The sequence below is a fragment of the Vanessa cardui genome, chromosome 11 (genome assembly GCF_905220365.1).
Source record: "Vanessa cardui chromosome 11, ilVanCard2.1, whole genome shotgun sequence".
NCBI classification, from domain to species: domain Eukaryota; kingdom Metazoa; phylum Arthropoda; class Insecta; order Lepidoptera; family Nymphalidae; genus Vanessa; species Vanessa cardui.
Genome location: NC_061133.1, coordinates 11,246,078 through 11,270,058, shown reverse-complemented (window position 1 = coordinate 11,270,058; position 23,981 = coordinate 11,246,078). Strand labels below are relative to the sequence as shown.

Here is a 23,981-nt window from a genome sequence, read left to right as displayed (position 1 = left end):
AATGCCAAGCTCAATGCCGTAAGAAAGTACATATGAAAAGCAAAAAGTAATTGATACTCGGAGTTATTGAATAGCAACACTCACTACTTGCTATTATTTGCCTAACACATATGTATTTACTTTCCACATTTTTTTTTATGGTTATATTATATTTAAGTTTTGTAATAAACAATTCATAATAAATATTTTTTTAATATATTAATAAATTATTTCGTCGTGAGTAAAGTGAGTGGCTTTAAATTTTTGACAAGTATAAACGCAACATTGTGAAGTTAGCGTTAATCTGTGGCCTGATTATGCTAGCTGAGGTGGTATTGGTATTGCAATTGAATATTCGGTTTTATTCATTCATTCTATGTTAAACGAAATTTTTTTGATGAAAATGAAAGGTTATGTTGTATTTCACACATATAAAACCTGTATTAATTTAGATTTACGTTAAAAACTACAAATTTCAAGTTGTCAATATTGACAAGCAGGTATGTATAGTATCCGACAAAATTTAAAGTACATGTCTAACACTTAAAACACCCACACCCGATGTACTTTCATATTTGTCGATGTAATGTCAATCAATAAGTACAGTTTTCTGTATAAACTACGATATTCTCGTTTAATTTTCAGATCAAGATGTCGAAGCGTACAGCAGAAGATGGTGGCAATGGCAGTAATCAGCCACCGATTAAGAAAGTTCATTTTGAACCCCACCTTATTGGTCCTGTGTCCACCCTTGAAGAGATGGACATCAAAGTCTTACAATTTCAAAACAAAAAATTGGCTCAGGTAATTTCCTTTGCACTGAATATCATAGTGCATATTATGAAAAATAATTTGAGTTTAATACAATCTTACTCAGTAATACAAGAACACTACAAACAATATGACAGTCAGCTGTTTACAAATCTTACAGCTGTTTTTAATATCTTCATTTCCAAATATTATTTGTAATCTAATTAAATTGCAAATAAGACATTTCTGATTATTTTTAATACTTCTTGATATAGTTATTAAATAATTCACTTCTATATCACATCTTCTAATTAACACTTATTACTTATCTACTAGAAAATTAGTGTTTCTTCTAAAAGTTGTATTAATTTTATAATGCTATCTTATTAATATTACATACATATTACATATTAAACAACAACTTTTTATTGAATAAGTAAATATTTGCTTGTATGAAATAAAAATAGCCTATAAATCCCTACTTAAAATTATTCTATTTAAGTATTTGTTATAAACATAATAACCATAGTTTTGGTTTCATGTAGATTTAAATCTGTATTTACTTTCTGATAATAAATAAGCGATTCAATAATTTTTAGAGAATTGAGCAACGTCACAGATGTGAAGCAGAGTTGAGGGCAAGGATTGAGCAACTGGAAAAGAGACAAACTCAAGACGATGCAGTGCTGTGTGTAGTCAATAGATATTGGAATTTACTTAATGAAGACATCAGAGTTTTATTACAACGTTTTGATGCAGAGACAGCTGATGAATCAGAAAATAAAAGTAATTAATAGTTCTACTGACCATAAATTGAACCTATATGTATTTCTCTTACAGTTAGAAATAGTATATATAGAAGTGTAAATCACACAACACTATGAAACTAGTCTAACATTGAATATTAATGCAGTATTAATGATCATATTACTATATAAGAAACTTAGACTATTACTATATAATAATCAAATTTCTATATGTGTATGATCGTGGAAGCAATAGGTTTTATTTAGGTTAATATATTGTACATAGTGTTTAATATTGTTTATTTCAGTAGTTGAACCCGAATTTCCATGTTATAGATGAGAATGAAGCTACAACTTCATTCTTAATGCAGTTGTCGACATGGGATAAGGAGGAATTAGACGCTCAGCTCGCGAATAGAGTTCAAGTAAGCAAGAGGGCGGTGGCTAAAGTCTTACAGGCATTTGACAGACTTCAGCAGAGAAATGATAAGATCTGGAAAGCCATCAAGGGGGAAGGAGAAGGTAAGCTAGCCTTACTATTTTAAATATTTCAGACCATTATAGGTTACAATTATAGTTACAACTGTGTTTATGTGTAAAAGTTAAGCCTCCAAGCATTACTGGCACAAAGGACATTAAATCTTAAATTTCATTATTGCCATTATAGAGTATATGTTATAGGTTAGCTCTATGTCTTACTGGGCTAAGTTCTATGGGAAGTATTACCACTTACAAAGAAATGGCTACTTAATTGTCTTGCCTATTTAAGTAAATATAGGGAAAAATAGTGATGATATTTCAAAACTAGAAAACATAAAAACTACTATAGCATTACCACTGAACAAATTTAAAAAACACAACTTGTGTTTTATCTTTCATTATTTATTACTAGCTTTTGCCCGCGACTTCGTCCGCGTGGAATAGTGACTTCCGGCAGAAAAGTATAGATAGCTGTGCCTGTGACTTCGTCAACGTGTAACTCCTTGTGTGTTATTAAATTAAAATGTATTGGTAATATTATTTTCATCACGTTCACATGGGGCTTAAGTACCTATAGAACCAAAATACTTTAGCGCAAAGTTTCCGGGTAAACTATATTGAAAGTTGACCCGTCCGGCACGTGAACATAAAGATTTCTAGAACTGCTAACACGGGAAAGAGCAACGTATAACTGACCATGAGAGAAACAACTGACACCGAGATCTACTCCGGCAACATGAAAAGTCTGCCCTTGAGCCTTATTAATTGTCATTGCATAACACACCGAAACTGGGAATTGCGTCCTTTTAAATTGGAATGGAAAATTATTTGGTATTAAGGGTATTCTGGGAATAAAGACGGTTTCTCCTGCACCGCAACCTGTTAAAATTTGAGCCTCGATTATATTTTGTTGCAACTGGGTTACTTTTAGTCGAGTTCCATTGCAAAGTTTTGGTGGTCTTAAATTTCGGAGTAGAATAATTGGAATGCCAATTTTTAAACAAATTTCGTGAGAAGGAAGTCCGGGCATATTTAAAGAATTTAAAAATTCTATCGGGTAATTAATAGTTTCTTGTTCATCGACCATTCTATTTATTGATCTATAAACTTTGCTTTCCCCCTGTATGTTCGACAGTATTTTGTTATTAATCTCAGTTGCCTGATCATTGCGAGGAGTTAAAATAGATCTTTCGCATAGCCAAGAATTGTCCCTATTCAATATATTTGTTACGTCACCGTAAACTGACGATATAAGATGTGATTGAGATTGCACTATACAACATAATTCAGGCGTCAGAATAAGTTTTCCTTGGTGTAGTTGTGGATAGGTACCTTCACCAATCTTTAACAATGTATCAGAAAATTGACTATCATCCGGGTTATCTCCAGTTCTCACTCGCATGTTTATAGTCAAATGCACCGACTGTATATCACGCCACAAATAAGAGCTTTTCAGGCAAGCCCTAACCTCATCAGCTCGGGTTCCCCGTGGTATTACCGGTAAAGTTTGTCGGAAATCACCACAATATAAAACCGTGATACCGCCCATTGGTCGATCATTTTGTCTTATATCCCTTAAAGTTCTATCTACTGCTTCTACTGCTTTTCGATGGGCCATCGTACATTCATCCCATATGATTAAATTACACTCGCGTAATACCTTAGCTTTGTCACTATTTCTTGAAATACTACAGGTTGGACTTTCCGTGCAATCTAAATCAATTGGTATTTTGAACATTGTGTGAGCCGTTTTACCACCTGGTAGCAATGTTGCAGCTATCCCGGATGAAGCTACGGCAAGAGCTATTTTACGTTGATTTCGAACATAAGCCAATATTAATTTAGTCAAAAAGGTCTTTCCAGTTCCTCCAGGTGCATCTAAAAACCATATTGTTCCCAAATTATTTTGGACACTTCTGCACACGCGATCATAAACTGAACGTTGTTCTGCAGTCATTATTGGGATACCGATTAAACTGCCTACATCATTAGGTCGAACCTTATCTTTTAACCAAACCAGGATATGTGCGTGGGGTAAGCCGCGTTTTTGCCATTCAACACTATACATGTAACATAATACTTCTCCAAAAATGTTATCTTTGGTAAGTAGACCTATCATTGATTTTAATTTTAAATGAAAAACTCTTGCGATGATATCATGACGGTCATGCGGTGCTTGACCCTCAAGAAGCTCCCGAGTGATTTCATCCCACTTAGGATTGGTAGTTACAGTAATAAATAAGTCGGGACGTCCATATTTTCTCACGTAACAAAAAGCATCTTGAGTACGTTCGTGCATGTAGCGTGGACCACCAGTAAAAGAAGAGGGCAAAATAACTAAACGGCCCATATTCACCGTATCATTATCTTGCTGCATGGCGTCGCGAAGGTGCACGTATTCTTCAACGCGCAGCTGCCTTTGATTAGATCGTATGTAAACTAATCTTTCGGTTTCAATTTTTGCGTACATGTCTACAATAAACTGATTGAATAAGCCACGAAAACGTTGCAAGTATACAAACCTATTCCGTCTTACTTGCAAGTGGTAACAGTAAAATTGAAGGCATGAAATCTTTTTATTATAAATAGGTGCGCCTGTACGCGGATCAGTTTGGTATAAAGCAAAATTATAACCATCTTCCCCTCGACAATATATCAAAGGATATTGCAAACTGTCGTAAGCTCTGTGGGTTTCGTAAATACGTTGCAAACGATTGTCTCTAGAACGGATAACGATATCACGCCTATCACATTCCTGGTCGACCACAGCAACTTCATTCGTGGATGGAGCATTGTAACGCCCAGGGTGCTCCTGCGTTGGACGCCTATCGGCATTTATAACAATTTTATAATTGTTATCATGATCTCCAGGAAGAGCTTCTAATGCCGATTTAAAACTGCATACATACGAATTAACCTGATGCAACATGTTCTGAAGTTGTGAAATGAGTTCAGCATTTAAATTCGGGAAATATTGATTTCTTATATTCGACTGTTCGTCGTAGTCGGATACAAAATATATTTGAAGAAACTTAGGTTGGTCTTCAGGCAAAAGAGATCCTATCAAATGGTAAACTTGACCTTGTATCTTAAAAGTAGGCATGAAAGGACCTTCGGAGATTTGTTGCGCACCAAAGGATGTCATGTGAAATGCACTATTATAAGTGCGAATGTTGTCTAAAAACTGTTTAGATTTCAAAAGTAGTGATTTCAAAGGTTCCGGTGGGTCTTCGAATGAAGGCAAATTTATTTTGCCTTCAGAACAACAGAAACCAGCCGACTCCTTACTCCACTTTGAAGCATTACAAAAAGAACATACCACGTTCATATCGCCTATTACAGAAGATGATTTGTAATCAATTGTGAGGTTATAAGCAAACCCACTTTTATATTTGTCGGACCATGCCACCGTATTTCTAGGTTGGTCTTCTATGTATACATCTAAGTTATTAAGACTATGTCGAAATCTGTCTGCAGTAAGACGGGCCTCTCGCTGTTCGTCCGTTTCAAGAGACCGAATATTTTCGATTCTTAATCTTTCATTAGACAAACTTATTAATCGTTCTTGTCTCAAAGAATTGTAATGTTCGCGTACCGACTCTAGTCGTTGTTCATGCTCATGTTCATCTTCGAGAGATCTAATAATATTGTGGTGCACCCTATCATTTGTCAAACGGTCTTCATATTGAGTAAAAGTTTCAGATTCTCGAGATAAAATATGACGTTCGCGGTCAGCTGTGAGACGCAATTCCCTCTCAGTGGAGGTTTCTGACTCGCGAGACAATATATGACGTTCGCGGTCAGCTGTGAGACGCAATTCCCTCTCAGTGAAGGTTTCTGACTCGCGAGACAATATATGACGTTCGCGGTCAGCTGTGAGACGCAATTCCCTCTCAGTGAAGGTTTCTGACTCGCGAGATAATGCATGCCGTTCGCGGTCAGCTGTGAGACGCAATTCCCTCTCAGTGGAGGTTTCTGACTCGCGAGACAATATATGACGTTCGCGGTCAGCTGTGAGACGCAATTCCCTCTCAGTGAAGGTTTCTGACTCGCGAGATAATGCATGCCGTTCGCGGTCAGCTGTGAGACGCAATTCCCTCTCAGTGAAGGTTTCTGACTCGCGAGATAATGCATGCCGTTCGCGGTCAGCTGTGAGACGTAATTCCCTTTCAGTAAATGTTTCAGACTCGCGAGATAAAGTTTGTCGTTCGCGGTCAGCTGTGAGACGCAATTCTCGCTGTGAAGCAGTTTCAGCTGCTCGGGATAACACATGTTGTTCTCGGTCAATGGTAAGCCTCAGCTCTCGTAGAGAAAAGCTTTGAGACGCCCGTGATGTAGCTCGTCTCTCTCTGTCAGCTGCTAATCGCATCTCTCTCTCTGAAGAGCTTTCATTGGCTCGAGAAGTTGAGGCACTAACTCTCATAGAGTTTAACCGATGTGCTCTTTCCTCTGCCGATTCTTGAGAACGCGCATTTCTCATCCTCTTAGCATCTCTCGAATTTCGAGATAAAGATGGTCTTTTTTTAGGTGGCATTGTGTATTTTCAATCAACAGTAACCAAAGCTACCTTACACTTACGAAACCTATTAATATTATATAATAACTAAATATGGTATATAATTAAACACTACTTACATATATAGTAATAATTATATGATATACTTATATAGTAATAATTATTATTATATGATAATTACGAAAATAAACTATTAATATAATTAAACACTACCACAATAACTAAAATGCGTACCTACTACTACTTCACTTATAAAGAAATAAAATTTTAACTAATAATATGCTTAGACTAAAAGTCGCGCTGAAAAGCACGGTTGGTAAATAACAATTATTGTCTGTCAATAAGGTCGAACACTCTAAACGTCTATTCGCATCAACAGCCAAATATTGTATGAAGCTCGCGCGCGGACCCGCCGCCTTTTTATACCTCCCGCGGCGTAGCGCGTCGAACGCGGCAACCGATACACAAAAATAATCCTTATGGCATGATTCTGTATTCACGCGCGATGACTTATAGCGTATTTCATGTATAACTTTGGTGTTTCTACACCGATTTACATGATTCTTTTTTTTATTGAATAGGTAATAATGTGAACTTTTGTAATTAGGGATGAGTGAGAGTATTGTAAACGTAAGAGTAGACAAATATAGCCAGAAAGCGCCGAATTGCTAAGCTTCCGGAAGTTTCACGTGTTATTGTGAGTCAACTATGAAAGATAGACATATGCTGTCGAGGAATTTATTTTTATATAATAATTTAAGAACATTTGTGTCGTACATGATTTCTATGTAGCTTTAACCATTAAGGCTGCACACGCGACGGAAGTTTAAAAAATGGAGTAACTTCTCCCGTTTTCCCAATATTTCCCTTCACTGCTCTACTCCTATTGATCGTAGTGTAATGAAAAGTATACTATAACCTGCCCAGGAGTAGGAAGAATAATTGTGCCAAATTTCGTTAAAATCCGTCGAGTAGTTTTTGTTTCTATAACGAATATACAGACAGACAGACAGACAGACAGACAGACAGACAAAAATTTTACTGATTGCATTTTTGGCACCAGTAGCGATCCCTTATCATCCCTTGATAGTTTTTTTTAAAATAAATTTCATGTACAGAAATGGCCTCTCTACAGATTTATTATAAGTAAATAATAAATATATTATAATGATATCCTCCTGGTCAATTTTGACCATGAAAATATATTCATAAATGGCAGCCACCAGCATATTTTCAGTGCCAAATTCTAAGCATTTGAGTCTACTTTATTTAAATTCAAGAGAATGCCAAATTTCCATATTAACAGTATGTTCCAAGCTAAGGGCCAACATGTTTTACACGTTTTCCGAGGCATAAATGGCTGACTAAAATGCTGAGTAATAACACACTATACCAATGGGATAGCACATTTAATAGTATTTAACTTAAAGATAAGATGAAAGAGACAATAATTGGAAGAAATAACCTGCATTAAGCTATAATAGCATTTATTTTACTTCACCTTAAACCAGTTTAATTTTTATAAGTTTTACTTAAATAATTGAGCTTAATGTATTTTATGACTGGTGATAGGGCAATATAGTTTTACAAGCACTTTTGCATTGTCATTTAACAAACTATATTAAGTGAAGCTACCACTGGTTCGGAATGCAGATTTGATGGAGAAAAATCGGCAAGGAAATCTGGAATTACTCTTTTTCAACATTTAAAATTACAAAGTAGTGTTTGTTAAAGGAGTCGAAATGGCCCAGTGGTTAGAACGCGTGTATCTTAACCGATGAGTGCGGGTTCAAACCCAGGCAAGCACCGCTGATTCATGTGCTTAATTTGTCTTTATAATTCATCTCGTGCTCAGCGGTGAAGGAAAACATCATGAGGAAACCTGCATATGACAAATTTCATAGACATTCTGCCGCATGTGTATTCCACCAACCCGCATTGGAACAGCGCATTGGAATATGTTCCAAAGGCCTTTAGCCCAGCAATGGAAATTTACAGGCTGTTGTTGTTGTTGTTGTTTGTTAAATTGTATAACATTAGTATATAATACATCCTGCATGGAAGTCAACCAGTAAAAGTTTCACGCATTTTTATCATTTATATAATCGTCTATTGGATAATATGCCTTTACCATTAGGACGACCTCCGTGGTCGAGTGGTCTGTACACCGGTTTTCATGGGTACGCCGCTCCGAGGTCCCGGGTTCGATTCCCGGCCGAGTCAATGTAGATTATCATTAGTTTTCTATGTTCTCTTGGGTCTGGGTGTTTGTGGTACCGTCGTTACTTCTGATTTCCATAACACAAGTGCTCTAGCTACTTACATTGGGATCAAAGTAATGTATGTGATGTTGTCTAATATTTATTTATCATTTATTATTATTATTACCATTATATTTTTTCTCAACCCAGAAGGAGCTCCAGCGCCGTCTCTGGACGAGGTGATCCGCGCCACCAACGAGGATGTGACGGCTGAGAGCCGGCGGCTGCAGGCGCTGTGCACGTCGCTGCACGAGGGTCACCACGCCATGACGCTGCGCGTGGCGCGCCTGCAGGACGCCGTCAACAGCCGCGACACCGAGAACGCCGAGCTCAAGAACCAGATCGACGACCTGCAGTACGAGTTGATGAAGGTACATCTCTTCTTCATACTCATATTTATTTATTTTATTTATTCACTTTATTGCACAACTAAAAGTAAAAGTAAAGTAACAGCCTGTAAATTTCCCACTGCTGGGATAAGGCCTCCTCTGCCATTAAGGAGAGGGTTTGGAACATATTCCACCACGCTGTTCCAATGCGGGTTGGTGGAATGCACATGTGGCAGAATTTATATGAAATTTGTCACATGCAGGTTTCCTCACGATGTTTTCCTTCACCGCCGAGCACGAGATGAATTATAAAGACAAATTAAGCACATGAAACAGCGGTGCTTGCCTGGGTTTGAACCCGCAATCATCGGTTAAGATGTACGCGTTCTAACTACTGGGCCATCTCGACTCTTTATTGCACAACTATTTAACAAAAAATAAATTGAGCAAAAGGCGGGCTTAAAGCTATATAGCCTTATCTACCAGCCAACCTTAGCACGTGCAAGAAAGAGCGTACAGTAGATGTATAAATTATTATGCATATTTAGTATTACTCTAATTAGAAATAAAGTGTATGTTGTGTAATCATATGCTGTAACTAGTACATGGATAAACACATAGTATTAATTAATGGTGTCATTAATAATATAATTTTATGTTAAATTATTGAGCCTATTCGGGATATGAGCCTAAAAGCTATCGACTACTAAATTATAAGAGAGTATAGTACGACACAACTTAGATGTCGCATCGGCAAAATTCGTGAAACCGATCACATCCGAATTAAGTACGTTATTCCAAATTATCAATATTTATTTCTCACGCGAATATGATCTTTGCACAAACGTAATAACTTGTATTATCACATGACCCTATATATTCGTCAATTTGACGCGTCGATTTACATACACTTGTTTTCTCTGACGCGTGAATCTATAGCGACGAATAGCATCGAATGTCGCGATAGGGAGCTATTTCTATTGGTCGTGTAAATCGGCAATAATCGGTTTTATTTTCATTCCATTGCATTTTCCGATGCTACATCTAATTTGTGTCTTACTATATGTGCATAGTAGGATTATCAGCAAATGTATCTCAGATAATAATAATAATAATCATTTATTTCAGACCATAATTTACATATTAAAGTTATTAATTTCGGGATATTTACCATGTTTTTTAATTTTGTTCGGTGGAGCTCGATATTTCGACATTGTCTACGAATGTCTTGTTCACGAGAGTCTCGTGAACAAGACATTACACAACAAAATTAAAAAACATGGTAAATATCCCGAAATTAATAACTTTAATAATAAAAATAACCATGTTAATTTAAAATCCCATAATTTACATAGATCCATATAGTGTTAGTAAAAATAAATTAATTAATCTTAATACCTAAATTGGTTAGTAAGTTCACAAAAGCAATTTTACTTAATTATTTATGTATGACATTTTTTTTAAACTAATTTTAAACTATTCTAATGGACTACGTGAAGTCGTATCCAGTGAGCTAGTATTGGTGAATCCCAGCGGTCCGACAATGCACGCAAGATGGTGTTGGGACTGTCCCGTACTCGTCGAAGTAAGGACGCGCAGCGTTTACGCATGATGGAAGCAAAACCATCTGTGCGAGCCTCTGCAAACATGGCAGATGCAATAATGACAGCGGCGTATGAATCTGTCCAGGTGCGCTCGAGGAACGACAAGCTGGAAAATCACCTCGCGGAGGCGATCGAGAAGCTGAAGAGCTACCACCAGTCGGGGGGCGCGGGGCCGGCGCCCGCCTGCGCGCCGCACTCGGCCGCCAGCGCCAAGCTGGAGGACGTGGCCGCCGAGCTGGAGGAGCAGCGCGAGCTGGCCACCAACCGCCTGGCCGAGCTCGACCGCCTGCACCGCCAGCACCGCGACACGCTCAAGGAGCTCGAGAAGCTGAAGATGGACGTGAGTCTCCCGCTTATATCAATGCACATGTCAAACGCTGCGACCAACATTTGTCAATGATTGGTCTCCCGCTTATAATCAATAATCAATGCACCTGTCAAACGCTGCGACCAACATTTGTCAATGATTGGTCTCCCGCTTATAATCAATAATCAATGCTCCTGTCAAACGCTGCGACCAACATTTGTCAATGATTGGTCTCCCGCTTATAATCAATAATCAATGCTCCTGTCAAACGCTGCGACCAACATTTGTCAATGATTGGTCTCCCGCTTATAATCAATAATCAATGCTCCTGTCAAACGCTGCGACTAACATTTGTCAATGATCGTAAAATTCCCTACAGATAATCAATAATCAATGCTCCTGTCAAACGCTGCGACTAACATTTGTCAATGATCGTAAAATTCCCTACAGATAATCAATAATCAATGCACATGTCAAACGCTGCGACCAACATTTGTCAATGATCGTAAAATTCCCTACAGATAATCAATAATCAATGCACATGTCAAACGCTGCGACCAACATTTGTCAATGATCGTAAAATTCCCTACAGATAATCAATAATCAATGCACCTGTCAAACGCTGCGGCTAACATTTGTCAATGATCGTAAAATTCCCTACAGATAATCAATAATCAATGCACCTGTCAAACGCTGCGACTAACATTTGTCAATGATTGTAAAATTCCCCACAGATCCGGCAGCTGCCGGAGTCGGTGATAGTCGAGACGACGGAGTACAAGTGTCTGCAGAGTCAGTTCTCGGTGCTCTACAACGAGTCGATGCAGATGAAAACAGCTCTCGACGAGACTCGACTGCAACTCCAGAGCGCGAAGAACCTTCACATGCGCCAGATTGAGATGATGGAGGTGTGAACTTTAACTTTACAACAATAAACAATAAAATAAAAAAATAAACTTTATTGTTACATTACAAACAAGTTGCAAGGGCCCCTGTACTAGGTGCAAACCCGTATTACTGGGTGAAATGCTTGTCTTATGTGTTGTGTCGACTTAAACAGTCGATCAAGAAAGACAGAAAGAAAAATATCATTGTTTATATACGTAAAGGCAATTAATAATATGATATTGTACATATTCTAAATTATACTAAGTGTAAGTCTTTTATTATTTTATAAAAGACATTTTCATTTTACAGAGCGAAGAGTTAGCTAGGCAAAAGGCACTGCGAGCTGAAATGATTCAACTTGAAGATGTTCTCGGTCAATTGCGGAAGGAATATGAAATGTTACGAATAGAGTTTGAGCAGAACTTAGCCGCTAACGAGCAGACCGGTCCCATCAACAGGGAGATGAGACATCTCATAACTTCGCTGCAGAATCACAATCAACAGCTTAAGGGAGAGGTTCATCGGTATAAGAGAAAATATAAAGATTCTAGTCAAGAATTAAATAAGGTAATTTTATAGCTATATGTGTTTTAGACCTCAAAAATTTAATATACACAACGATTTAATATATACAAAAGCCTTCTGTTATAATCGCTGATTTGTACTACTATTGGATAACTTGTTAATTGCCCTCGAAAGAGCCCTCGAAAGAGGCTGAAACTTAACAACAACAGCCTGTAAATTCCCACTGCTGGGCTAAAGGCCTCCTCTCCCTTTGAGGAGAAGGTTTGGAACATATTCCACCACGCTGTTCCAATGCGGGTTGGTGGAATACACATGGCATAATTTCTATGAAATTTGTCACATGCAGGTTTCCTCACGATGTTTTCCTTCACCGCTGAGCAAGAGATGAATTATAAAGACAAATTAAGCACATGAATCAGCGGTGCTTGCCTGCGTTTGAACCCGCAATCATCGGTTAAGATGCACACATTCTAACCATTGGGCCGTTTCGACTCTGAAATTTGATTGAACCATATCACTGGTGGTAGTGGTGGATTCGCGGTAGCCTCTTATAATAAATATCCAAAAAACGTGCGGAGTGCGAAAACATCAACTAGAAACGAACTCGGAGTCATATTCTCTATAGCAGTGTTGTCAAGGATACCATTCTCCTCTCTAATCTGTCTGACACGAGCTAAACCATGTATTATATTTTAATAGAATCTGTCTGACAAAAGCTAAACTATGTGTGTATTATATTTTTCGATAGATTCGTAAAGAATTGGAGGAAGCAAGTTCCCGTGGCGGCGCGCCCTCGGAGCAACCGGACGAAAAGCCGCTAGTCGTTAAAAAGGAGGAGCCTGATCCTGAGGTAGGGCAGTCTGAATACAAGGGGTTGTCCATTAATCACGTGAGGCTTGAAAGGGGGGGGTGGGGTTTGATAAAAATCACGAAAATAACACAAGAGGGAGGGGGGGTTGTAGTAAGATATCTCGTGTATTTATTTTTTCGTCTAATGCGCGATTTTTAAACAAATATGGTCCTTAATTTCAGAATAAAATAAGATTATAGTTTATACCTGTATTTATATTAAGATAATATTCAGAAAATTTTAAGATTCGTTGTAGGTACTAAAAATACACGTGATGTTGATAAGGGGGAGGGGGGGTGGTCTTACCTCACTACGTATGACCAATGGGGGAGGGGGGGTTAAAAAATGCTAAAAAAAGATCACGTGATTAATGGACAACCCCCAAGCAAATTTTTTGCAATAACTATTACAGCTATAGAAATTTATTAATGTTTACTTTTTTTATCGAAGTGCGAGTTCCCTAATGCTGCGTCCACATGTCCGCAGGGGGAAGACAGCGCGTGTGCGGAGGCTCGCGGCAAGGAGCACGGCCGCGCCAAGCTGCAGGAACAGGACCAACTCATAAAAGACCTCAAACAGCAACTCAAGTAAGCGCTAAGTATCATATATATGGTCTTGGAACACGGCGTATTTATCAGTTTACAGAACAAACATAGAGACGAGATGGCCCAGTGGTTAGAACGCGTGCATCTTAACCAATGGTTGCGGGTTCAAACCCAGGCAAGCACCGCTGATTCATGTGCTTAATTTTGTCTTTATAATTCATCTCGTGCTCGTCGGTGAAGGAAAACATCGTGAGGAAACCTGCATGTGACAAATTTCATAGAAGTTCTGCCACATGTGTATTCCACCAACCTGCATTGGAACAGCGTGGTGGAATATGTTCCAAACCTTCTCCTCAAAGGGAGAGGAGGCCTTTAGCCCAGCAGTGGGAATTTACAGGTTGTTGTTGAACAACACATAAAATATAGTCATAGATAATAGATAGTTACGGCATTTTGCAATTCATATTCATCTGGGTAAGACCCGTTCATTAAGCATGCTGCCGCTAAACAATGATACTTAGTACTAATAAATAAATATGAGACAACATCACATACATTACTCTGATCCCAATGTAAGTAGCTAAAGCACTTGTGTTATGGGAAATCAGAAGTAACGGTACCGCAACTACCCAAGGCCAGAGACAACATAGAAAACTAATGATAATCTACATCGACTCGGTCGGCAGTCGAACCAGGGACCTCAGAGTAGTGTACCTATGAGAACCGGTGTACACACTCGACCACGGAGGTCGTCGTACTATTGTATTTTCAAAATAAATAGTTCAATTCAATTCAATTCTTAGTTTAATGGCTTTTAGTTGTGGCAGCAGGGCACAGATTATTTCGCCAATGTCACGTAGGATGGAGAAGACACGAATGAGATTGATCGGTACGGTTGAGACACTAAACTCAATTGAATTTTAAAGTCAAGAATAGTAGTATTAGTTTCCTTGTTAATCCTTAACCTAGATACGCATATATAATAAGATACCGGAAAATATAATCAATTTACCATTTTCAAAATTTAAAAATATTATTAAGACTAAATTAATAAATAAATCATACTATTCATTAAAAGAGTACTTTTTAGAAAGAAACGCCTGGAGTTAGGCTCGGGTTCCATCATAGAACGCTAATTACTGTCAAAAACAGCATTGTAAATGTGTTTATTTGAAAAGAGCAACTATGCGAGTTTCTTGCCGTTTCTTTTCGCTAGAAGCTGCTTTCCGAAACGGTGGTAGTATTTGATTATTGACGATTTAAAAACGCTTCATTGTGAAGTTTACTTGAATAAAATTGATTTGATTTGATTGATTTAGAACAACACAAACATTAAGAGTTAATAATAGGATAATTAAAAAAAATAAATAATTAGAAGCGGTTTTTCCAGGCCTGTCATTAAGGTAATGGTCACTCTTGTTGAATTTGCGTTATTTCCCACCAGGAAAGCAGTGAACGAGCAAAAAGAGCTGAAATTGTTGCTGGACATGTACAAGGGCGTCAGTAAAGAGCAGCGCGATAAAGTGCAGCTGATGGCGGCCGAGAGGAAGGCGCGCCAGGAACTCGAAGATCACCGCCAGAAGGCTAAAATGGCTCAGGTGTGTTTTTCATGTCGATACCACCACTTTTTTTTTTTTTTTTTTTTTACGCTGGAAAAACGCTGTATAGTACGACACAACTTAGATGTCGCATCGGTAAAATTCGTAAAACCGATCACATCCGAATTGAGTACGCTGTCCCAAATTATCAATATTTATTTCTTATATGATCTTTGCACAAACGTAATAACTTGTAATATCATATGACTTAATATATTCGTCAATTTGACACGTCAATTTACATGCACTTGCTTTCTCTGACGCGAGTATCTATAGCGACGAATAGCGTCGAATGGCGCGATAGGGAGCTATTTCTATTGGTTGTGTAAATCAGCAGTAATCGGTTTTATTTTCATTCCATTGCATTTTCCGATGCTACATCTAATTTGTGTCATACTATACGCTCTTCCCCCACGTGATGGTAAGTAGGGGGGGGGGGGGGGGGGGGGACTACCCGGTTTCCTGAACGCCTAGTGCGCCCAAGTACGCCGGGTTTACCCACTAAAAAACCAGCGGTACCCTCTCCGTCTTTCGGCGGGCGCCACGGGATCGCTCACGCATGCTACCGTGACGCCCTTCGATAACCACGACTAAAATAATACTAATAAATAAATAAATATGAGACAACATCACATACATTACTCTGATCCCAATGTAAGTAGCTGAAGCACTTGTGTTATGGAAATCAGAAGTAACGACGGTACCACAAACACCCAGACCCAAGACAACATAGAAAACTAATGGTAATCTACATCGACTCGGCCGGGAATCGAACCCGGGACCTCAGAGTGTCGTACCCATGAAAACCGGTGTACACACCACTCGACCATGGAGGTTGTTAAATATAAGTAATGTACCTACAGTTAATAGAGATATGTTCAAAATGTAACTAAATACTGTAATGTAAGTGTATTATCGGTTATCATCGACGATCATAAATGTGGTGATGTGGATACCCTCTCATATTCAAAAATGGTAGATATATTGCGGCCTAACCACAATATACCTACCATACATCACATTATTTAAAAACAAACCATTTGATTTTCTTGGTGGTAGGGCTTTGTGCCCGTCTGGGTAGGTACCACCCACTCATCAGTTATTCTTTCCGGTTTGAAGGGTGAGTGAGCCAGTGTAACTACAGGCACTAGGGACATAACATCTTAGTTCCCAAGGTTGGTGGCACATTGAAGATGTAAGGAGTAGTTAATATTTCTTACAGCGTCATTGTCTATGGGTGATCACTTACCATCAGGTGGCTCATATGCTCGTCCGCCAACCTATACCATAAAAAAAAATATTGAGCCCAAACTGGGCAGTATCTGTCAATGAGAATCTTCGTAAAAAAGATGTTCAAATAGAAAAGTATCAACATTTACGTATAGTACGAGTAGTACGACACAACTTAGATGTCGCATCGGCTAAATTCGTAAAACCGATCACATCCGAACTAAGTACGCTATCCCAAATTATCTATATTTATTTCTCATGCGACTATGATCTTTATACAAACGTAATAACTTGTAATATCATTTGACCTAATGTATTCGTCAATTTGACGCGTCGATTTACATGCACTTGCCTTCTCTGACACGTGAATCTATAGCGACGAATAGCGTCGAATGGCGCAATAGGGAGCTATTTCTATTGGTCGTGTATATCGGCAGTAATCGGTTTTATTTTCATTACATTGCATTTTCCGATGCTACATCTAATTTGTGTCGTACTATACTTGCTTTCTCTGACACGTGAATCTATAGCGACGAATAGCGTCGAATGGCGTGATAGGGAGCTATTTCTATTGGTTGTGTATATCGGCAGTAATCGGTTTTATTTTCATTCCATTGCATTTTCCGATGCTACATCTAATTTGTGTCGTACTATACGCTATCCCAAATTATCTATATTTATTTCTCATGCGACTATGATCTTTACACAAAAGTAATAACTTGTAATATCATTTGAACTCATATATTCGTCAATTTGACGCGTCGATTTACATGCACTTGCTTTCTCTGACGCGTGAATCTATAGCGACGAATAGCGTCGAATGGCGCGATAAGGAGCTATTTCTATTGGTCGTGTATATCGGCAGTAATCGGTTTTATTTTCATTCCATTGCATTTTCCGATGCTACATCTAATTTGTGTCGTACTATACTATAATGTAATGTAACAATGTCGCAGGAGAGCAAGCGCGAGCGTCGGCTGGCGGACGAGGATGCTCTGCGCAAGATAAAACAGCTGGAAGAGCAGAAGTACGAGCTTCAGAAGCAGCTGTCGTGCGCGCGACCCAACGCCGACCCGCTGCACGCCTTCGCCAGGCCCTTTGCCGGCTCCCAGGTCTCTGCCGTACGATCCCTCTTATACTAACTATCGCTTACATAAGAGCTCACGGTAACGGTTTCACTTTATAATTATACTTAGTACATGTCTACAGTCAACAACACAGATTGTGTTTAAATAAAACTAATTATAACGGATGAATCGCGTATATTTAATTATTTTTAAACATCCCGACGTTTCGAGCACTTTGCAAACTTTGGTCTACCCGTGACCACGAACACTACAAAGTGCTCGAAACGTCGGGATGTTTAAAAAAAAAAAAAATGTGTAATAATCGCGAAAATTTAAGACAACATTACATATTGTGTTTCAATCGCTTCGTTCCGACTGGAGCGACGTTGCTGTTTTGTTTTGTACAGTAAATATAATATGGAAACTTTAATAGTTCATTTGTGTTTGTTCCAAAGACAAGTTTCTATCGTTATGGGGCTTCGTTATACTCTGTTTTAATATTATATTTACAGTAATGATGCGTTTTGTGTGTTATTTGATTGGTCAATGAAACATCGCGGTTTATACTTTTTTATTTTCAAAGCAGTTTAATTTGCAGGAAGAAGAAGCCCTTCTAAATGAAATGGAAGTGACCGGACAAGCGTTCGAGGATATGCAGGAGCAGAACTCGCGCCTCATCCAGCAGCTGCGGGAGAAAGACGACGCAAACTTCAAGCTCATGTCGGAGCGGATAAAGGCCAACTCCCTTCACAAACTCCTGAGAGAGGAGAAGCAACTCCTTCAAGAACAGGTCACGAGCAATAATTTGTCTTTAAATAGGCTATTTGACAATGCGAAAAATAAATAAAAATGCATTTTTTCAAACGCTTGTCACATGACACAAAACGCTCCTGATTGGCCAGGCTTATGATGAAGTCACTTTCTTGTAAACCTTGCTTTTCTTCAATATGTACCACAGATTAAAATACAGCAAAGCGCCGTCACCGACCCCATTGCAGCGCCATATTGTCCAAGTAGCGTTTTCGCGCGTTATTTAAATATGGAATTTTTAATATGATATTTTTGTACAAATATGTACTAGAAATAAAAAAATCAACTTTTACTGGGTTCCTTAACCTCTACTAAATAATATAAAATGGATTTTAAAAACCAGTCAAATAGCCTATTATAATAGTAGTATTGATAAAATAAATGTAATTAAAAAAAAATTGTAGAAAATCGAAAATGACAGATTTTAAAGCGAAGAAGTGTCAACAAAGTAATTTTGAACAATAACTATCAGAGACCGGTTAAAATAAAAGGATATATATAGCGGATTATGTCTATGTGTGTCAAAATGGTTGTATGTTTAACTGAAAATTTTTTACCCTGATTTACTTTTCAAAATGTTACCTCTGTCTATTCATGATAAATCTAATCACTAAAATTATGGAATGATAAATTACAACCAACAATTCCATCTAACAAATAAGTTGTAACGTCTCGCGAGCATTAACATGATTTTGCGGACGGTACCGATTGCAGTTCAGTGCTAAAAGGTTGTATATCATTGATCCATGTCTATGTATAAGATGACTTATGTTTCTTCATACGAAGTAAGTTTAAATAACGATTAGTCCTCTGTAGCTAACTAAAGATGAATATTTGTAATAAAACTAGTTACAACGGATTTGAATCGCGTATATTATATTATTTTTAACATCCCGACGTTTCGATCACTTTACAGCGTTCGTGGTTGACTGAGACTGTTGGTATGTTAAAAATAATTAATATACGCGATTCGAATCCGTTATAACTAGTTTTATTTCAATGTGTAATCGCGAAAATTTAAGACAACATTGTGAATATTTGTAGTTTTAACGATGGTTCTGTATCGTAGGTGGTGACACGGGATCAACAGATCGAATCCATGGGACTGGTGGCTCGGCGTCTGGAGGAAAAGGAGCGTCTGTTACAGAACACTCTGTCAGCGGTGGAGAAAGAGTTACTGTTGCGGCAGCAGGCCATGGAGATGCACAAGCGGAAAGCTATCGAGTCGGCGCAGTCCGCCGCTGACCTTAAGCTGCATCTTGGTAAGTGACATATGTCAAATATTATTACTAAGCGATAATTTAAATCGCATCAGTAGCGCAATGGTGTAATGCTGCCTGTATGTGCATGTAAATTTGCCACTGCTGAACTAAGGCCTCCCCTCCCATTAAGGAGTGGCTTTGGAATATACTTCACCACGCTGTTCCAATGCGGTTTGGTGGAATGCACATGTGGCAGAATTTCGATGAAATAAGGCACATGCAGATTTCCTCATGATGTTTTCTTTTACCGCCGAGCACGAGATGAATTATAAACACAAATTAAGCACATATACAGGGTTATTGGTAACTCGACGTATATCCGTTAGGAAGTGATAGGGGTGACTATTTGCAATACTTTTAACCCCCATATGGATGATCCAAAAGTGACCCATTTTTGGGTTATCATGTTTTTTAACTTTTTTCAAAATTTGTCAAAAATGCAACCTCCTCACTATAAATTTGTGCTTAATGCTGATTCAGGAGTCGCGTCTTGTTTGGAAAAAAACTCTGAACCATTGGAAGCCAAATTCGATCAAGATGGGATTACTACTATCATTCAGAGACTTGGGGATAATAGTAAGGATAGAATCCTGCATTATTCATTGTAGAACATGCTGTGTGAGCTCTGTTATAGAGAGTTTCTCGGATTCGCTTATTCATACTTATTTTTATACATTTTTAAAAAGCTAAGAAAACGGGTATGTTTTTAAAATAATCTGCAGGTCAAGTTTCATAATGATTTTTTTAGTTTTTAAGTCATTTTTGAGGAAAAAAACATCTAAAAAAAATTGAAAATAATTCATTTTCCGTCTGGCATTTTAAAATTTGGACCGATAATTATTGTTTAAATATTGGCAAATATCCAGTGTTTAATCGTTTTTATAAAACAAAAGAAATAAATAGATTTTAATTGATATATATTTTTAAATATATTTTTGAAGTGTATTTTTGACAAATTTAGAAAAAAGCTAAAAAACATGATAACTCAAAAATGGGTCATTTTTGGATTATACATATGGGGGGTTAAAATTATTGCAAATAGTTACCCCTATCACCTTCTATCGGATATACGTTGAGTTACCAATAACCCTATATATACAGTGGTGCTTGCCTGGGTTTGAACCCGTAATCATCGGTTAAGATGCACTCGTTGTAACCACGCGGCCAGCTCAGCTCTTAATGCTGCCTAGCGATGTGAAAAGCCTGGGCTATTGTTGTCCCCACTCTTGTGATAAGCATAAAGATGTAAAAGGGAATATTATTAATTTCTTAATTTAAGGCGTTATTGCAATCTTTAAAAAATTAGTATTGTTTAGTTCTTAGTTGAGTTAGTGTAACAAGCACAAGATAGTCAAGATACGTAATATCTTAGTTCCTGAGGTTAGTACCAATCCTATCGGTAATGGTGACCTCTTACGAACCTAATTATTAAGACTATTCGCCTACGGAAATGGAATAAAAAAGAAGATAAATACATAGTCGTACTTTTAGTCCTTCATCTCTTTCTGTCGTGATTGATTTGATATTTGAAAGAAAGTTTAACAAAACACTCCTAAACTTAATAACAATAAGTTAGGTGGTTATTATTTTACTTTAATTTTTAACTATAGTTCTTAATTCAGCCTAAATTAAACATTTATTTCCAAAAATTTCATCATTACTTAATTCAGCTACTACCTACGCGTTAGGAGGAACTATGCTATCATTAGCATAGTTCCATAAACTAACTAACATATTTGTTTTAATATTTGTAATGTTCAAATAAATCAATTTAATGAGAAAATTTTGTATATTGTTACAGAAAAATACCACGCGCAGATGAAGGAAGCGCAACAAGTAGTTGCTGAGAAGACAAGCGCGCTCGAGGCGGAGGCGTACAAGACCAAGCGGCTACACGTGAGTACAACACTGTACTACTATAGCAATAAATTTAGCAGAAAAAATTAGGACAAAAATGTTAATAATTTAATTATTTTTCGAGTAAAAAAAGTATGTTACGTAATATTTTTATCAATGCAACAATGTTGTTGCAATTGTTGTGTTAGTTATAGGGTCTACGAGTGAATTATGTATGGCGGCGTAGATTCCAAAAGTAAAAAGTAAAGTAAAGTAAAGTAACAGCCTGTAAATTTCCCACTGCTGAGATAAGGCCTCCTCTTCCATTAAGGAGAGGCTTTGGAACATATTCCACCACGCTGTTCCAATGCGGGTTGGTGGAATGCACATGTGGCAGAATTTCAATGAAATTAGACACATGCAGGTTTCCTCACGATGTTTTCCTTCACCGCCGAGCACGAGATGAATTATAAACACAAATTAAGCACATATATATAGTGGTGCTTGCCTGGGTTTGAACCCGCAATCATCGGTTAAGATGCACGCGTTCTAACCACTAGATTCCAAACAAACCAAAATTACTTAAGTTAATTTATTAAAATTACAATTTAAATGTATAACTTAAATTACAAACTGCTTAATTACTATAAGATACAAGTGTTCATTATAAATACATATAATTTTTACGAGTTGAAATTTACACAGATTAACCAAAACTTAGTGTCATGAATTTTATTGTTAATGTAACAGAACACAATCTCATCACTTGAATTGGGCAGTGCAAATAACCTTATCAGCAGATCCCACGATGCGTGGGAATATAGCAATATATAATTATAAGTTCATATCCAATGCGATTTGCTAAGAATTATGTTGCTTTTGTATTACAAATAATTTCCATTGGGAATATTATAGATTATTTAAATGTCCAAAATTACATGTTAATTCAAGGTCAAAGGTAGAGAGGAGAGGTAAAGTTTATTAAACAATAAACTTTACCTCTCTTGCTATTGAAATGTATACAAGGCACAAAGATTACGTTTTGCTTTTTTTCGATACCCACTCACCATTTTATATTCTTTATTTTATTAGGAAGAGTTGGCGGTCCTTCGGCGTAAAGCAGAACGTATGAAAAAGATGGAGCAAGCTGGCAGCAGTATGGACGAAGTGCTTCTCGAAGAGATCAGAGAGTACAAGGAGACACTCACTTGCCCTTCGTGCAAGGTATAATTATTAACAATTTACTACAGACTTACTTGATCAGAAACTGCATATACGTTCGAAACCGTTAGAAGTGCCCACACTGTTATTATAATTCACTATAGTCGTTTCGCAGTACCGGAAATTTCCATTCAATGTTGTGACCCCTTCATTTGCCTTTTGCTTTATAATTTGGGCTTATATCAAATATAGTACGACACAAATTAGATGTAGCATCGGCAAAATTCGTAAAACCGATCACAGCCGACTTGAGTACGCCATTCCAAATTATAAATATTTATTTCTCATGTGAATATGATCTTTACAAAAACGTAATAACATGTAATATCATGTGACCTAATATATTCGTCACTTTGACACGTCGATTTGCTTTCTCGAGTTGAACTGACGCGTGAATCTATAGCGACGAATAGCGTTGAATGGCGCGATAGAGAGCTGTTCCTATTGGTTGCGTAAATCGGCAGTAATAGGTTTTACGAATTTTGCCGATGCTACATCTAAGTTGTGTCGTACTATACCAGTATAGTAGGACACAAATTAGATGTAGTATCGGAAAATGCAATGGAATGAAATTAAAACCGATTATTTCCGATTTACACAACCAATAGAAATAGCTCCCTATCGCGCCATTCGACGCTATTCGTCGCTATAGATTCTCGCGTCAGAGAAAGCAAGTGCATATGCACTCCAATCCACGCGTCAAATTGACGAACATATTTGGTCATATGATATTACAAGTAATTACGTTTGTGTAAATATCATATTCGCATGAGAAATAAATATCGATAATTTGGTATAGCGTACTCAATTCTGATGTGATCGGTTTTATGAATTTTGCCGATGCTACATCTAAGTTGTGTCGTACTATAACTTTATATTTATAGAAAGTATGCAACGATTTCAAATCGTTTACCTAAAAACCTAAGCTAGTGTTTGAACTTATTATATTATAAAACAAACATTGCGTAATTTTTTTTTCTATCCATTATATGTGAATGTGTTTCCAGGTGAAGCGGAAGGACGCCGTACTGACGAAGTGCTTCCACGTGTTCTGCTGGGACTGCCTGCGCACGCGCTACGAGACGCGCCAGCGCAAGTGCCCCAAGTGTAACGCCGCCTTCGGCGCCAACGATTACCACCGACTCTACCTCTCCACGTAGGCGCCCCCCCCCCACCT

The 23,981-nt window shown here is 37.7% G+C and overlaps 1 protein-coding gene across 1 annotated transcript; it reads left to right on the top strand.

Moving 5' to 3' along the window:
* Positions 1-624: 624 nt before the first annotated feature.
* On the top strand, positions 625-23,981 carry LOC124533624 (E3 ubiquitin-protein ligase Bre1). The gene is made up of 16 exons (XM_047109020.1): positions 625-783; positions 1,329-1,515; positions 1,812-1,997; positions 8,883-9,103; positions 10,751-11,005; positions 11,707-11,880; positions 12,170-12,427; positions 13,134-13,235; positions 13,722-13,822; positions 15,225-15,378; positions 17,565-17,720; positions 18,274-18,465; positions 19,555-19,747; positions 21,549-21,643; positions 22,676-22,807; positions 23,812-23,981. Exons 1-16 carry the CDS (start codon positions 631-633, stop codon positions 23,962-23,964), a joined length of 2,712 nt encoding a protein of 903 aa, XP_046964976.1. The 5' UTR covers positions 625-630; the 3' UTR covers positions 23,965-23,981.